General features: G+C 43.8%; 1 protein-coding gene across 1 annotated transcript in view; it reads right to left on the bottom strand.

The window, feature by feature from the left end:
* The window catches only part of GABBR1 (gamma-aminobutyric acid type B receptor subunit 1), a 200,153-nt gene that overhangs the window by 29,125 nt on the left and 152,477 nt on the right, over positions 1–18,551 (bottom strand). Inside the window, exons 7-10 of the mRNA XM_081947416.1 lie at positions 16,431–16,591; positions 10,145–10,279; positions 9,191–9,361; positions 3,068–3,169 (exon numbers count right to left, since the gene is read on the bottom strand). Of these exons, the coding sequence (XP_081803542.1) occupies positions 3,068–3,169; positions 9,191–9,361; positions 10,145–10,279; positions 16,431–16,591 (569 nt within the window). The remainder of the gene's footprint in view (positions 1–3,067; positions 3,170–9,190; positions 9,362–10,144; positions 10,280–16,430; positions 16,592–18,551) is intronic.

The following is an 18,551-nucleotide window of genomic DNA, read 5'->3' as shown; positions in this document are numbered from 1 at the left end:
TCGCCCAAATGGCTGAATTCTGATCACGTGACCAGGGAGACGCTGCAACGTTTGTTAAGTGTGGGAAATAGTCATAAGTCCCTCTTTTCAGTGCGGTGGTAACTTCAAACGGTCACTAAACAAATGGTTGTAAGTGGAGTACTACCTGTAGTGGGATGAAAATTCAAGGCGGTAAATACAGATTATCTATCATCTATCTGTCTCTGTCTGCCTGTTTATCTCTCTGTCTCTATCTATCTATCCATCCATCTACCTACCCACCTGCCTAACTACCGTATTTACCTACCTAGCATGTCTGTCTGTCTGTCTGTCTGTCTCTATCTATCTATCTATCATCTATCTATCTATCATCTATCTATCTATCTATCTATCTATCTATCTATCTATCTATCTATCTATCTATCTATCTATCATCATCTACCTACCTACCATACCTACCTAGCATATCTATCTATCATCTATCTATCTATCTATCTATCTATCTATCTATCTATCTATCTATCTATCTATCTATCTATCATCTATCTATCTATGTATCTATCATCTATCTATCATCTATCTATCTATCTATCTATCTAATCTATCTATCTATCTATCTATCTATCTATCTATCTATCTATCTATCTATCTATCATCTATCTATCTATCTATCATCTATCTTTCTATCTATCTATCTATCTATCTATCTTCTATCTATCTATCTATCTATCTATCATCTATCTATCTATCTATCTATCTATCTATCTATCTATCATCTATCTATCTATCTATCTATCTATCTATCTATCTATCTATCATCTATCTATCTATCTATCTATCTATCTATCTATCTATCTATCTATCATCTACCTACCTACCATACCTACCTAGCATAACTATCTATCTATCTATCTATCTATCTATCTATCTATCTATCTATCTATCTATCTATCTATCTATCTATCTATCATCTATCTATCTATCTATCTATCTATCATCTATCTATCTATCTATCTATCTATCTATCTATCTATCATCTATCTATCACCTACCTACCATACCTACCTACCTACATACCTACCTACCTACCTACCTACCTACCTAATATATATACATATATAAAATCTATCATCTATCTACCTTTTAGTGCCTTTGAGTCAGCCTTAACCCTGGTGTGACTGCCTAGGCAAGCCCCTTCAGTTTTCTTGATAATATTCCCAAAGTGATTAGCCCTTGCTTCTTCCTTCTTCCTAGGGCTGAGCAGACAGACAGGCCTAAGCTTCCCTAATTTGCTTTGTGCCTAAGGCAGTGCTAGGACTCACCATCTCCTGATTTCTAATCTGGTGCAATAAATCAAAATGGCTTTCACATTTCACTAGGAAGAACTTACGGGTAGTCCTTAACTTGCAATCATTTGTTTAGAGACCGTTCAAAGCTACAACACTACTGAAAAAAAAGTGATGTAATAATCGTAGCCTCTTCAGAATCATATAATCAACATTTGGGTGCTTGGCAACTGGCACCCAAGTTACAATGGTTGCAGCATCCTTGGGTCATGGAATTGCTGACCTTCCCAGCCACCTTCTGGCAGGCGAAGTCAATGGGGGAAACCTGATTCACTTAACAATTGCAGTGATTCACTTAACAACCAGGGCAAAGAGGTCATAAATTTGGCCACAATTCACTTTAACAACCATCTTGCTTAACAACAGAAATTCTGGTTGCAATTCTCATCATTATTTGAGGACTACCTGTATCAACTAACAGTGGTTAATCAGTGGACTAGGCTAATGTAGGAAATGTTTTTTTCCCCTGATTGAGGTTTTTAAACAATGATTGGATACTCATCTATCAAGGGATGACTTAGGGAATCTTGCAGTGTGCAGAGGGTTGGTTTTGATGACCTCTTAGACCCCCTTTCAAACCTATGATTCCATGACTCATTTAACATTCCAACACAGCCTTTTTGTCGAAAGCCTCTCAAAGAGGCTGTATCAGTTGCACTGCATTCCGTTCAAAAGCTACATTCCAAAAAATCTAAAGATAAGGAGCCCTTGAAAAGGTGATTCGGTTTGTATGAAATTATTTTCACGTAATCGCAGCAAACATACTTGCAGCTTTGAATTGCATCAAAAAATATTTGATCCCAGCAAATGTAGGGGACAGGTCAGAAGGTCGCCCATCACCTGTTAACCCATAATCTCAGTGCCTTTTCCCCTCATCTCTGGTTTTTGCTAATCTAATCAGTCTTAGATAGCCTAGGTATACATTTCCAAAGCCAACTACAAAGCATTGACACAGGCAAGGAGTCCACAAATCTAGTAACATATGATAGATACATATATGCAGACACATACACAGACAGGTACAGACATGCACACACAGAAACATGTACAATACCAGTCAACATTAATTCAATGGCACATGATCAATCATGTACAGTTCAGGGATAAATGGGTTCACTTCTAAAAAAAACAAGGTTACATAATATATCAATTTATTCGCCTAAATCATTAATCTCTTTAGAATTATCCATCTTTTAGCCTCCATGTTGAGATGTTCCAAGCTAACATGTTTGCAGGAAAGTCTTTTGTAAAGGTTTCGTGCGTCCAATGCTGCTTTTCAATTTGCAAGAGAAACATTTCATGACAATTCTGCCAAAGGTCTAATATTTTGTTGTCAAATTTCCCCCGTGCAATTATGGAGCTGGCGATTGGGGATGAAGGAGGACAACCTTCCTTAACATACTTCTGCAAGCTTACTCCTTCTGTGTATGAAAGGTGAAGGGTTGGGGAAGGCTGCATAGCAATAGCAATAGCACTTAAGACTTATATACTGCTTCACCATGCTTTCCAGCCCTCTCTAAGCAGTTTACAGAGTCAGCATAATTGCCCCCAACAATCTGGGTCCTCATTTTAACCACCTCAGAAGGATGGAAGGCTGAGTCAACCTTGAGCCTGGTGAGAATAGATCTGTCAAATTGCAGCTAGCAGTCAGCTGAAGTAGCCTGCAGTACTATGCCATCTCGGCGTGGAGGTATTGTGGGTCCCAACCTGCCCTCCCTTGACAGTCAGACATATTCTGATACCTTGAGATTCTTGACAGGCACCGTAGGATCAGAGAAGAAGCTCTGGCGGAAAGTGATTTCAATCCCAGCCTCTTTGACTCGCTCCTCCAGATCATCCAAAGTCTGTGGGAATGCAGAAGGAGGTATCATGACCACAAAGATATAAGGACCTGGATAAATATGTACTTCAGAAGCTACGTTAAGATAGGGGAATATATATTCTGAGTTTGCACCTCATACTGCTAAACTAATAATAAGCCAACCCCAAACAAAGCACAGTACAGTTCAGCCTGCTGTGTAAATCCAGTGATTCTGTTTTCCAAGCCATGATTGAAAACCCAGCCCAGTTATCAACTTATTCAATAAAACATGGCCATACAAATAGCAGCTTAGCGCAACGCATAAAGTCATCACCTGCAACAGGTTAAAAACCATGAAAATAGCAATGTCAGTTTTATGCTTATAAAATCTCCAGCCTTTGGGATTCTGCAGAAAACAGAACTTTGGAATTTCAGCTTCTACGTTCTCAAAAGGTACAAGCCCTGCAGCTGTACAAAAATACCTAGTCAAATCTCAGAGGCACATTCTTGTTTTGCACTATAGAGCTCCCACCACGGGTGGGATTGAAAATTTTTAGCAATTAGTTCTCTCCTCGGTTGCTGGGGTGTGTGTGTGTGTGTGTGGCAATGGGGGGCATGGCCTACTCGACCTCTTGCACCACAGCTGGGGAGGGGGTGTTTTTGCCCTGCCCAGGCTCTGGAGGCTTTCCTCAAGGCTCTGGGAGGGTAAAAATGGCCTCTCCTGGGCACTGGAGGCCCTCCGGAGCCCGGAAACAGCCATTTCCGGACTTCTGGGAGGTCCGTTCCTGCCCCCCCCCCCGAGCCTGCGGGTCCTGCATTTATCTAGCATGATGAACGTGGAGACTCCTGGGAGGGGAGGGGCAGGGTGGACAGGGCCAGCCAGTCCTTCCAACTACCAGTTCGGTGAACTAGATCTAAAATTAGCATCTGGTTCGGCCGAACCAGTCCAAACCAGCTGAATACCACCCCTGGCTCCCATTATAGAGCTTCTTTTAATTCATGGGGACAAATACAAAATAAGTTGTTTAGCGTATTATTATTTCACATACTTTGGCCTCTTTTAACACATTCAGTGTTTTCTAATGTACATGCATCTCTCTTTCTATTTAGGAAAAATAGACACAATGGATCAAATTCTATGTGAAAAGAAGCATTTCTTTTTCTATTGCCTCTTTCCCCCATTGAAGCTCCTGGACCCAATGATAAACAGTCCCCCTGTAAGCAAAGGAATACTTTTTCCTGAGTAAAGAGAATATTTGCACGACTGGGTGCTACTTCTTAAAAGGAGGAACCAGGGAGGAAACAAACCACAAGCAGGAAGCAAAGTAGAATTAGGGATATAAGGAGAAAAGTTTACGTGCAACTATCTAAAACTAGCTGGATACTTGTATAGCTGGCATGAACTCAAGCGCACTTAGCATTGTTACTTTCACAATTGCTGAAATCGCCTAAGAGCCACAGTTGGGATTAGGAGCACATTTGTGTCCAGGGTCCAGGAGCTGCTTTTCTTTTTAAAAAAAGTTGTTTTGAAGAAGGGAAAAATATAACATATACTGTGATTCTAATAGTGCAGATCTCACTGTTCTGCTGTGTCTCTAGTATAGTAATAACTGTGATAACGATAATACCGAACAATGCGCAAGTATTATGAGACGTAGCTTGTATCAGTCCTAGTCTGCATTAATTAGAGCTGCTTTGATCACCCATAGTTTCTTAATTTCTCTGATGATGGACTGAAGATTAATCAAAAATGATGAACAAGTTTGGGCAGGAGGAAGATCGCTTAGCCCCGGTGGGCGCTAGTGGCGATATACCACCGTGAGAGACGCAGGGCTTCAGCCCGCTTGCCCGTCATAGCTCATGTAAAAATAATTCTGAGGTTTCACATTTGCATAAATGTGATAGACATTGGAAAACAGCTGGTGAAAATGCTCCTCTTCTTTCTTGGAGCTATTTGTGGGATTTTGTCGTCTCCCCCCCCCCCCCTTTCTCTGAAAGAGGAAGCTGTAATTGTTGTTAGGACATCGTTGAGACAAATAGCCCTCAGCTGAGATCTCAGTTGACATTTATTAAAATTCAGTAAGGAGAAAAAAGAAAGGTCCTGAAAATATATTTTCTGCTAGAGAGAGCAGTCTAGAAGCATATTAAGAGACTCATTACTTCTTCTCTTGTCATTTCCTCCTTTTTCGCATCCCAACCTCTCCCACTCCCTCTCATCTGTCTAACTTCAGGCTGAAAAACTCAAACGTGGAAGGAGAATTACAGCACCATTCTTGTTATTTTACCATATATGGGCACCTTCATGCCAGCTTTTGATTCCTGGCAACTGCGGGGACTAGAACTTGCAATTTTCTTGGCAAAGGTCACCCCCCCCCCTCCCCAGAAGTGGTCTGCCCTTCCTTCCTTCTTCCTATGGCTGAGAGGCAGTACCGACTCCAGGTCACCTGGTCTCAGGCAGGACTAGAACTTACAGTCACCTGGTTTTTAGTCTGATGCTGATCACTACACCAAATTGGCTCTTTATATTACATTATACCCTATAGCCTACTGAATAAATATGGAACTGATTTCACCTCCTACATGGCTAAGAGCATCCTCAATAAAAAATTTTCCCAGAAAGCCAACAGACTAAGGAGGGGATAATTTTTGCCACTTCCTCTTCCAACAGGCCACCCCCATGATTCTGGAGAGTCCCCAAATATCCAGAGTTTGGATTTTCTGAGACAGAGGGGACTCTGGGTGTCTGTGTGTACGGAATCCTCAACCAGTCAGTGTTTCTTCTGGTCCCTAGATCACACATTGGAACAAACCCATTTTTAATAATTGCTATTATGCACATTTTCAGTACATTTTCAGTATAAGACCCACCTATTCCAAGCAGCTGGCCTGGCTCAACTTTGATCTAACCATATCGCTCCTGACGGGCTTTTACTGGGTATTTTAATTATATTTAATTATCTAGGGGTTTTTAAATATTGTATTTTAATTGTTTTATTTATCAGCCGACCTCCTCCTTGTGTATGTCTCGGTATATGTCTCTGTTATATGTTTGTTTTGTCCATATTTATTTCATATGTTTCATTGTACGCCGCCCCGAGTCCTTCGGGAGAGGGTGCGGCTAAGAAATAAATATTTATTATTATTATTATTATTATTATAATTATATATCTTAGTCATGACATTTTGAAGGAAACCTTTATTTGAGTTTCTAAGGATATTCAAGCCTGAGATATACCCAGAAGTTTAAATTGTCCATTTGTGTGTAGGATAAAGGGATGGTTGCTAATATTGCTAATAATCGAAAAGCAGATTAGGATTATGTACAGTAATAATTACGGAGATGCCATCCAGTAGAGAGGAAGCATTACATTTCATATGGGTTTTCCTTCAGAGACAATCAAGGAGAAAGACCTTACTCTTAATTCTGTGCATTCAATTCAGGGAGAGGGTCTTGGTGCTGGGAGAGAGATACACGTGGCTATTCAATATCCTGCTGAAGTTTAAGATTCTCAATGTTACTTCTGGTAGATAAACTATATTACCGGTAATATATGCATTAGGAAACTCAAATCTAATGAAAATAATATATAAGGGGAAGCAATTACCATAGATAATATGAGTTAGGCTGCATTTATACCAATTTTTTAATGTTTTAGTATGTATTCAAGTGTCAAACAGCAATAAGATGAAAGATCAGATGAGATATTGCAAAATATGAAAAAGAACATAGCTACAAACACGGAGGTGAATAAAAAAGGATTTGGAGAATAAATCAATCCCTGCTTCTTTATAACGGGCCCTCAAGTACTGGAAAACAGCTATCATGTCCCGCATAATCCTTCTCTTTGATGGGCTAGACCAGGGGTGTCAAACTCGCAGGCCGCAGGCCGGATGCATCGCACACTGGTCACACCCACGCCTGGTTTAGCAAAGGGGAAAAAAGTCACGATACGTCACGTGAGGATGCAAGTTTGACACCCCTTGGCTAGATATACCTAGGTCCCTCAATTGTTCATCATACAGTTTAGCCTAATTGTCTTTGTTGCTCTTCTCTGCATACCTTCTAGGGCAGGTCTGTCAAACCCCCAGCCCACGGGCCAGATGCATCACGCACTGGCCATGCCCACACCCGGTTTAGCGAGGGGGGGGGAAGTCTTGATACGTCACGTGACAGTGCCGTGACGATGTGAATTTGATACCTCTGTTCTAGGGTCTCAGCAACTTTTTTGTATTGCGGTAACTACAAGTGGATGCAGCAATGTGGCCTCACTAGCACAGTGTAAAGCAGTATTGTCACTTCTCATGATCGATGTTATCCCTTTGCTGATGCAGCCCTGGACTGCACTGGCTTTTTGGGCAGCTTTAGCAGAGGTGTGTTCCTACTGGTTTGGACTGGTTCAGCCAAAGCGGTAGTGGTTTGGGGGTCAGGGTCACTGGAACCGGCAGTGACCCAGGCCTGCCATGCCCCCGAACGTTCTCCTATGGTGCCACCATCTTGATTTTCAGTTCTGCACTTACGCAGAACAATTATAATTGTACCCATTTAGTTTTTTTCCCATTTAAAATGGTTTTTAATGTTTCTTTTTTAAACGTTCTGCACACGCGCAGACCTATTTTTGTGCAAATGCGTACAGGCATGTAGCAAAAAAAAAAAGTTCACGCACAAACTGGCAGTAATGCCGGGAGCAACCCACCCCTCAGCTGCAGCACATTGCTAGCTCATACTTAAGTGGTGTTCCATTAGGACACCTCAATGTCTCTCACAGTTACTAATGTTGAGCCAGTCACCACCTATTTTGTACCTTTTTATACCCTTCCTTATCATTTTGTTCCTTGTCCACTTTTAAGATCCATTTTTTTTCAGATCTCACCAAACACTGCCTGCATTATAAAATCTTATTTTGGAACCACAAGAGCTAGGACGATGAGAAGGAGCTTTGTTTATTTGTTTTGTCTTTTATGAAATAATATGTGTGGAGATTCTGAAAAGGCTGAAGATTGTGTCGGTTATATTTATTTATTCAATTAGTTTATATGCTGGGGAGTTTCTATTGCTCAAAAGAGGAACTTAAGGCAACTACATAATTAGACGGCAATGAAAGCACACCCTGAAATAGGAATGCTTTGCCAATTTTATTGGCGACTGGCAATTATTACAGAATCAGGGCTTTTCTGAAGCAAAGGCTGCTGCCAAAATATTTTAAAGATCATTGCATACAGTAAATGTGAAATATCGTTCTGTGTATCCCTTGGCCAACAAGGATTGGCATAATGTCAAGGATGCAACAAAGATTCTGTCTTCACTGCAATTGTGTCTCTAGACTATTTTTTAATTTTCTCTATTGGAATCATCATTTATCGAGAGGGGGGGGGAAAGTAAAGATGTAGTTCAAGGCCTTAATGGTTATCAGGAATACACCAGTTTTCCTCTACTGTGGATTACAATAGTAGGGCATGTTTGGTATAGGAGAAAGCCCGTCCATTGCCAGAACAAATATTCTGCACAAAGACTGTCCTGGTTTTAAAACCCTGCATCTGTGATTAAAAGAATCAAGTAGCAGGTGATGGACTGATTAATTGAAATTCTGGAAAGTAGTTGGAATGAAGTAGTTTTAGAAGAGATTTATGAACCCAGGCAGTGTAGTGATTACTAGTCTTGGACTGAGGAGATATACTTTCAAGTCCTCACTAAATCATGGGGCCAGGCTTCTCTCTTAAGCTAACCTATTTCACTGTTGCTATAGCAATAAAATGAAAGACCCCCACGTATATTATCTTGAGCACTGATAAGAAAAGATGGAATATAACTGCAGTAATTAATCAATGAATTGTCCTTGGTTTCTTTGGAAATCAGCCCAGTACTGAACCTCTGGAAGAAACAATGCGGTTTGTATATACAAACTGCAAGGACGATGTATTAGACTTGGAAACCTGTTGTGGTTAGGATGGGGACCAGGGATTACAATCAGGGTAAGATTTAAAGGTGAGTGTTCTGGAACCTGATGCAAATTACGGAATGATAAAGAGATTAAGCCGGGGAGGGTCTACGCTTTGGGTTGCATACCGATGTAAACACCTCTGTCGTCTGCTGTATTGTGGCAATCTTCGTCCAGCTCCATTTCTTGAAGAGCTGCACACGGGTGGGATTGTGCAGTGTGGCGGATGGGTGCGTGCGGAAAAAGGTGGGGAAACGCTGGCGGTTGGAAAGGGCTGGCGAGCTGGAGCCATAGGACAACTGAAAAGAAGAAGAGGGAAACGTGATTAAAAGACAGGAAGGTTGAGACACCCGACATCCCTTCGCTAACTTTGAGATGAAGATTTTCTTTCTGCCCCTTCGTACGTGCACACAGATCTGTCTGGTTCACATGGAAGACATCCGTTCCTATGCATCTAGAGATGCTTCAGTCGAGGTCATGGAGTCTTCCAACGTATTTTACCTTCTTTCATTCACGATACATGGAGAAAGATAGGGTCTACGGTATCATAGATACGTGGGGGAAAATACTAAGGGAAAGGTATAGTATTTTGAATCTTTTTACTTTGAAGCCTTTTTCTTCATGTGTTTCAGGTTGAAAATTTTAACTTGCAGGGTCAAAATTAGAGTTGGCTTCTCCCATAAAATCACACTCTATCAATCATTCTATCTATCTATCTATCTATCTATCTATCTATCTATCTATCTATCTATCATCTATCTATCTATCTATCTATCTATCTATCTATCATCTATCTATCTATCTATCTATCTATCTATCTATCTATCTATCTATCATCTATCTATCTATCTATCTATCTATCTATCTATCTATCTATCTATCATCTATCTATCTATCATCTATCTATCTCAATATCAACAGGAGAGATGCTATCTATCTATCATCATCTATCTATCTATCTATCTATCTATCTATCTATCTATCCATCCATCCATCCATCCATCCATCCATCCATCCATCCATCCATCTATCTATCTATCTATCTATCTATCTATCTCAATATCAACAGGAGAGATGCTTACCACAATGAGATTCCACATGCGTGCAGCTTCGGCCACCAAGGTGGAAACACTGCTGCAGCCAGGCATAAGGATGATCTTGATGGGGTCATTGTAGAGGAGCTCATACAGAAATTTAGTTGCCACACCAGGCTCACACTGCGGGTGGTGAGGAACAGATAGAGATCACCACCTCATCACCAAGAATCTCAAAACTGTTCATCGTCCTGCATGCACCTCACTCAGAATTCTGGTCAAACTCAGGAAACGGTTCCTAATCATTTATTTTCATAGGAAATACTAGGCAAGAAGCTGTACATAAAATACTTTAATGGAGCCTGAACATGAACCAGTTACAAACTAGAACGACTAGAAGAAACAGGGAAGATTAATGCTTGGACAAAATTAATAATAGAAAGAGTTAAATGGCCATCTAAATTCGGGGAGAATGGAATGGGAAAAGGCTTTTGTAGTAAAGCGAGAAGGCAATTTGTTAAGTAGGCATAGAAAAGCATACAGCACTTGGTTTGCCAATGAACCTTCCTCTCACAGATGGACCACTACCCTCCTGTGATCCCTGCTCCATAAAAAAACATTAATATCATATACTTGCCAACTCTCTCTGCCAAGACCTAGAAATGATGCCACTGCCAATAGACCAGAGTTCTTGGATTGCAATGGGGTTGCACAAAGGAAGGAAATGGCTTCCCTGAAAAGTCAGCTTACTATAGACATACTATACCCCTTACTCCCCTAGCTTCTAAACCAGAGCTGGTATTCAGCCGGTTCGGGCGGAACCGGTAGCGGAAATTTTGAGTAGTTTGGAGAACTGGCAAATACCATCTCTGGTTGGCCCCGCCCTCCCGCCCCTGTCGTTCCCTGCCCTATATTCCCTTGTTTTTTTTAGCTCAGAGTGGATTGCCATGCCTCAGCTGAGCTTAAAAACAGCTCCGCTCACCAGCACTGACACTGAGGGCGCACGAAGCGCACTCTCATAGAACTGGTAGGAAAAGATTTGGAATCCCACCACTGTTCTGAACAATGACGTTAGGACAGTCTTTTCACCAATCTGGGTCTCTCCTAAAAACATGGACTCCAGTTCTCAGGATTTCCAGCCGCTGCTGAGAATTCTGGGACCTCAAGTCTATAATGCTTGGAAGATGCCTAGGATGAGGAAAACAGAGTTATTTTATCCATTTATTAGATGTATGGGTCATCCGTCTCGTCTAGAAACAACTCTAGGTTAGAAGGCTTCATAGTAGTAGTGAGGAATCAATGATTCATTGGATTTCTGTTGACAAGTTTAAAAAGATGCCAACCCTGGAGTTTAAACTGGGTTTGAATGGGAGCAAGCAGGACAGCTGAAAAGGCCTGGCCCCACCTTCCTTGGGATTCATAAGGAATGAAATGACTTTTCCATGGACACGTTACTGGTCCGAAACAACTTCCGTCCATTTCTATGCCAACGTGCAGAAAGAAAAGGCCAACTTATTATAGACAGGGTACGTTTTCACCATGGAGAAGCAGACCAAAGGCCCTTTCCCCCTACATTTCCACTAATAAGGCATAGCATAGCTAAGCCTCTCAGGCCGATGGTGACTATAAATAGGAATAAAATCTCCCTTGTATTGAACACGATGCTGGCGACTTTGTGAGCAACAGGTCCGCAACCCTTTGTGAGCAACAGTTCCTAAACGCCTCGCACTGCCATTTTCCAGGCCGTTTTCTCAATTTCCAGTCACCTGAGGACTTTCCAATTAAGAGGTTGGGGAGCTGGAGCCAAGTTGACTGATGGAACTTCGCCTCCCACTAAGGCAGAGTAGGCAACCTGAGAGACTCTTTTCTGTGAGTCCCCACAGCCAACTAAGACCGCAGCTGCTAAAAATGGTGGCAGTCTCCTAAAAATGTCTCGGTGGAAAACACCCAACTGCAGCCTTAACCTAACCAAAAAAGTAAATGGGAAAAAAAAAACTCCTACCACAAAACAATGGCCCTGCCCATCCTGCACTATCATTTTATCCATTATGCTCTCTAGCCATGGAAAAATGTTACTTTCATCCTGGCCATCCAAACGTTCCCCAGACCCTCAGTGGGCTTGAGCAACTAATGCTTACCTACAACCATTCCCTAACTGTGCACATCCTCTTTGACTCCAACCTTGCTTGGTCTCTCTTGGAATAAAGGTGCCATCCAAGACCCTTCTGCTGTTTTATTTCCCTAACCCCCACCCACCACCACCACATACCCCATGTGCCCCATCCTGTTCCTGGCTGTGAGCCTCCACCGCAAGGGGATGATGAATTATTCAGGGCATCGCCGCCCCAAGAAAGAGGATCGGTTTCCATGGAAACCTCAGGCAGGCGCTGCCACGGCAACCTGTCAGCACCAGGGAGCGGGCTTCAATAGGGAGGGAACAAAGGGAACGCCATGGGGGGTGGGAGCGGTTGACTGGGAACCACAGGAGAGCAGAAGACAAGGAGGGAGAGGGAAACAGGCAGGGCAGGGAGGGGAGATGTGTGTGGGAGAAGGGACAGACGACCAGACAGACTGATTGGTAGAGGAATGGATGTGAGCAGAGACTGGCTATGTAGGGTTGGAGGGAAGCAGAGAACAATAATTTAAAAAAATAAAAGTTTGTGCAGAAATCCTGTGCAAGGGAACTGGGCAGTGTGGTGGCAACTGAGGCCACATTGCTTTGCGCCTGAGGTGATGGAGAAGGAAAAGGGCTGATGTACGTAGCTGTGGGTAGCTGGGCAAAGGAAAGAGCTACAGGGATTTCAATACGAGCATCGCGTGTGGGGAAAGGTTGGTAGAAATGGACATGCGGCCTGCCTCAAGTTCCCAAAGTCAGTCCAAGAATCTTTAAGGCAAGGAGCTGCAGCAAAATGAGGAAGTCAAGATGGCTACATTTGGAAATCCCGCCCTCAGGGCCACATTAACAGGATCAGGGTGGGGCCACCAATCCATAGGTACACCTAGACCCACTGACAGTGAGAGTATCTCAGGAAAGCCACAAGAAAGAGGAGGAAGAATTTGATTCACTTCCCAGTCTTAGGAAGAAAAACACAGTCTAATTATGGCAACATATGGCATAAGGACCCATCCTATAATGGCCTTTACAGTACTCATGATGAAAATATAAAAAAACACGTGTAGAAATAAAAACAAAAGGACAAAGGATCGAATGAGAACTTAACAAACAAGGGGAGTTGTCCAACACATATTAGAGAGCAATGAGTGCAAATGGAACGGCTCAAGATTTTATCGGTCAGAAATGGTGCATGCAGACCTAAATGGATGAAAAACACAGCACATGAGTATGCAATGGAAGCACATAAAACAACTGGGCATGACCAAAGCTAATTCCTTGGAAATACCATGCCAATTCTCTGCAGTCTTTTTCTGTACAGTCTTTCTTGAGGGAGACACATGAATTTTAAAAAAAATGAAATGCTGGGAAGCAGAGAGGGTGATTGACAGGAATGTTTAGACTTCAAGAGACAGATCTGGCTTAGGGAACATTTGCTGTTCAATCTTGTTTGCAACTGACTTTGGACTATTCCTGGTTTGGGTAGGGACTGGTGCTCTGAGGACAGGGAATTTCACATCATCGTTGGCTCAAAAGAAGCTGATTGCTCCTCTCTAACTTCCTCCTCACACCAAAATCCACCCATACCTATACCGGTAACTCTAGAGCAGTGTCTCTTAGCCTTGACAACATTAAGATGTGTAAACATCAACTCCCAGAATTCCTCAGCCAGAAGGACACATCATCAAATTGTCAAGGCTGAGAAACACTGCTCTAGAATACAGCTAGTCCTCAACTTACACCCCTTCAGTCAATGACCATTCAAAGTTACGGTGGTTCTGAAAAACTTACTGTTGGTCCTCACACGTACAACTGTCACAGAATCCCCACAGTTTCAAAGTGATCAAAATTTGGGAACTTGGCAACTGGCATGTATTTAGTGACTGCAATGCCCTGGGATCATGTGATCACTATTTGCAACCTTCCCAGCCAGCTTCTCATAAGCCAAAATCAATGGAGAAAGGCAGATTCACTGAACAGCCATGACAAAACAATTGTAAAATTGGGTGTGAATCAGTTCACTGTTTTGTTTAACAAACACAAATCCTGGCCCCCAATTGGGGTCATATGTCAAGGACTACCTGTAACCTTGAATCAGATTGTACCTCTGTTTATCCACATGGGCTGGTCCTGGTGAAGCTAGTCTCATCACATCTGTGATGCTACCTCAATCAACCTCTCGTGACGATTGGCATAGTGACTTCCCATTTAAGATCTATACCTAAACAAACTACAGCCAAACTACCAACTGTTGTATAATGTACTGTATTATCTTCAAGAAACTGCTATGCTGACAACAAAGCCTCCAGTCCTATAAGCCCCATTAAAGATATACATAGTTTTCTGAGGGTCCTTGGTGTTCTCCGGGCTTGGTTGTTTCTTGTGGACGTTTCATTATCCAAACCAGGTAACATCATCAGAGCTAGTCAAGCTAACCAGAGTAACCCTGATGGTGGTACCTAGTTTGGGTGATGACATATCTACAACCAACCACAGAGAGCACCAAGGATCCTTCATTGCTACAAATATTCTCCTTTATTGATATAATTTTATTCAAGCTGAACTTGAGTCCTGGAGACTACATGCCTACATTCACGCACTTATCTTGGCAGTTGCATGGAAAGGTTTTCCACTGCCCGTGCTGGGATTTTTTTCAGGTCTAGTCTAAAGCCAAGGATTTCCTAGTGGTCTCTTATCCGTACAAACCCACCCTTAAACCTGCTTCATGCTTAAAGTCCAGGGCTCTCTAAAATGTACTTCTCAACTTCCATTCCTTTTAGAGGACTACAGGTAATCCTCGACTTACAACAGTTCATTTCAGTGACCGTTAAAAGTTACAATGGCGCTGAAAAAATGTGACTTATGACCGTTTTTCAACACTTATGACCTTTGCAACATCCCCGTGATCATGCAATCAAAATTCAGGCAACTGGTTCATACTTATGACTGTTGCTGTGTCCCAAGGTCATGTGATCCCCCTTTTGAGTCCTTCTGACAAGCAAAGTCAATGGAGAAGCCAGATTCACTTAACAACCGGACTACTATTTTATCAACTGCAGTGATTCATTTCACAAGGGTGGCAAGGAAGCTTGTAAAATGGGGGCAAAACTCACTTAACAAATGTCTCATTTAACAACAGAAATGTTGGGCCCAATTGTGGCCGTATGTCGAGGACTTCCTATAATTGCTAACGCTGCTGCTCTTCTTCCTTCTCACATTAAAAGCATGCATTTTCCTTCAGCACATCTCTCTACATGGGAACCCTAGCAAATTGTTAACGGAGTCATTCTCATGTTTGGAGTCTCCAACCCCCTTCCACCACCTCCAGCGTTAAAGATGCTCTCCAACCTTTGCTTCCAATAGGTGCCCCAAATGTCACTGTTCCAGTCCCACCCTTTTCCCATCTGTTTACCTTCTTGCTATATTGGGCCATTGCACCCTAGGAGAGCTCTCTGCCTCCCCTTCTTCCAGCTCATTCTTCCCCCCCCCACCCCGATCCTCTAATCATGGTCTCGGGCAGTAACCCAAGTGCCCCATAACTCATTCGTCTTCTTCAAGCTCTTTGGAGGAGCCTAAGCGTGACCGAGCTTTCACCAACTCTTCCAAAGACACGAGAAGGTTGCAAAGAGTCCTACCAAACGAGGCTCATGTTGAAAGTTGGGTGAGAAAAGAAAAGACTTCTGATTATGCTCACAGTCTCTACCTCTCACATAGCTCGAAAAGCCTTAAATGCTAACTTAGTCCTGCTATTTTCCTTTCCCTCTTGTCAACCTTCACATGCACAACCCTGCTCCCCCACACCAAGTCCAGCCCCAGGAATGCCACATCTCTACTTTGAAGGTTGCTTTGTCTTTCCATCCTTCTATGAACCTCTCCCCCTAAGAGCATCCTAGTTGCGTAGACGGACACCTTTTAAAGCCCCTTTGGTCTCCATTTACAGATGGGTCCCTTCCTGATCTGGTGGCCAGGAGGACTTGTGCCAAGACTGTCCAATATGTTCAAGCATCCCACTGCACACAGAACTACCTTGGTTGGTTATAAGGCACAACCAAGTCCTCCTCTCCCAATTTGATTTCTCCCACCTCCTTCGGTCGTTCCTTCCAGTACAACTAGGGGGAATGGGGCTTCCCTACAGCAACCAAGGGCCCTCTCCCCTCCCCTCGCCCTGCGGAAGCCCACCTGTCCCCACCTGGGCGCTGGGGCAGGTGGGGCTCTGCTCACCTCGCTGTCGCGGTGGTCGAGACGCAGCTCGTAGTCGGGCAGGATGTCCCTCCGGTTGTTGACGTCGTCGAGGGCCATCTGGGCGGAAGGCAGGCAGGCTTGGCCCCCTGGCCAGCCGCCGGTCATGGGGAAAAGCGCCCCGATGTGCAGCCTCTTCTTGCCTGCGCCCAGCGGAGGAGAGAGCAAGAGCCAGCCCGTCAGGACCAGCAAGGCCGCCTGGGGGCCCCCTCCGGGCCGCGGGCCGGGTAAGGCCATGGTGCCGGCCGGAGGTCAGGGGCGACGGCGGCGAGGGCGCGCGGTGGTGGCTGCACTGCGCGGTGGCGGCGGCGGCGAAGGCGCCGGAGCCGGCTCCTCCATGGCGCTGCCCGGCGTCGGTGCTGCAGTAAGCGAGGGAGCGAGCTGGCGGGTTGGCGAGCGAGCCAGCCAAGAGGAGGGGGAGGGTGAGGAGGGGGCGGGGGCTGATGTCAGCGCGGAGCCGGCGCGGAACGCCGCCGTCCAAGGGCGCGGGGGGAATTGCAATAAGCCCACCGCACCGCCTCGTCGCAGGGGCGGCGGACGGGCGAGGGAGCGAAGCGGCAAAGGGAATGCGCCGGCGATGGGGGGACCAAATGCACAGACCCCCCCTCCCCCCCACACCCAGGGGTTGTTGGAGAAAAGCAACAAAAGGGGGGGGGCGCTAAGAAAAGAGCAGACGGCTGCTAGAAAAGGAGAGGGGCACCAAACGGTTAGGAGACCACCTGGGATGATGGGAGAAGCATGAAGAGCGATTTGGATGAGAAGTGCGGAGAAAGGGCAGAGATGATGGAGAAAGCAAAGGGGGAATGGAGCTAGGAACACTATGGAAGAGGTGTAACATAAAGGATTCAAGTGAGACCGACCAGAGCCAGGAGAAACAGAGATGAGATTAGTAAACATACACATATAGGAACACAGAGAGAAACAGGGAAGGAAGGAAGGAAGGAAGGAAGGAAGGAAGGAAGGAAGGAAGGAAGGAAGGAAGGAAGGAAGGAAGGAAGGTGATGGTGTAGCGGAAAAAGCCAGAGAAATGGATTAGGCAGATTGGCCAAGTTTATCCAGCCAAATGCCTCCAAGAACTAATAGCTGGAATTGCTCAGCAGGCTAAAGTTTGGTGAAACTTTATTACTGGGAGCAGAGACAAGGGGGTTGGGGGGTCCTGTGAATGCAACCCACTTGGGTAACGATTCAGAGTAGTATGAGAAACAAAAATTCAGCAGACAGATTAAGTCTGAATCAGAAAGAGTGAGAGGGGAATAGACCAATAGGAGGCAAGATGAAATGATGAAGGAAGAGATGTTTGGAATGTTTTGGAGATATGTGGAGAAAGAATAACAGAAGGACAAGAATAAGAATCAGGAAGTAAAGAGATGAAAGACAGAGCAAGATGGGATGTAGATTTGGAGTTTGTTGGAAAAAAATATGGGGCAGGGGGTGGCTAGGTTAGGATGATGGAAAGCAGAAACCGATCAAAATCCAAAGGACTGTCAGGTACAAGTTGGAGAGTTGAAGGGACCAATGATAGAAGCTTGGATAAAGAAAAGCTATGCAGGGAGGGAAGTGATAGAGAAGTTGGAAGGATAATTAAAGAAGAGAAATGTTTTTTTTAAAAAAAATGAAGAAACCAGAAAAGTTGAAGTAAAATACCAGGCCCTCCACTGTGACTAGCAGCATGCTTTCCTATTACTCATATTTGCTGATGTGTTGGAAGATGGACTCTGGAAAAGGGGGCAGTTGAAGAATGAAGAAATTGTGATGATAAAAGGCTGAGCAGAAGAGAAAGAGCAGAGAAAAGAGAGGGAACAGTCAGTAGAAAAATGGGAAAAGCGTAGTGAGGTTCGAGGGGAAAGCTAGTAGAAATTATATGTGGGGAGGGATGGAGAAACAACAGCTGAGGAGGAAGGTGGACTAATGAGAACAGATAAGAAGGAACAGAAATGCAGCTAATGTCGGGAACACAGAAAGAGGAAAGTGACAGATGCAGTTAACAAGCAAGAGCCAGATAGAAAAGCAGATAAAAAAGAAAGACAATGCAGGATGGGAATGGAAGAGGTGGGGAAAGTGGGGAGTAAGGGAAAGTGAAGAGGCTTTACAAAGACACACAGC

The sequence above is a fragment of the Natrix helvetica genome (assembly GCF_964273705.1).
Source record: "Natrix helvetica genome assembly, chromosome: 1".
Classification (NCBI taxonomy): domain Eukaryota; kingdom Metazoa; phylum Chordata; class Lepidosauria; order Squamata; family Natricidae; genus Natrix; species Natrix helvetica.
The sequence above is the reverse complement of the archived record's forward strand: the minus strand, read 5'-3'. Positions and strand labels throughout refer to the sequence as shown.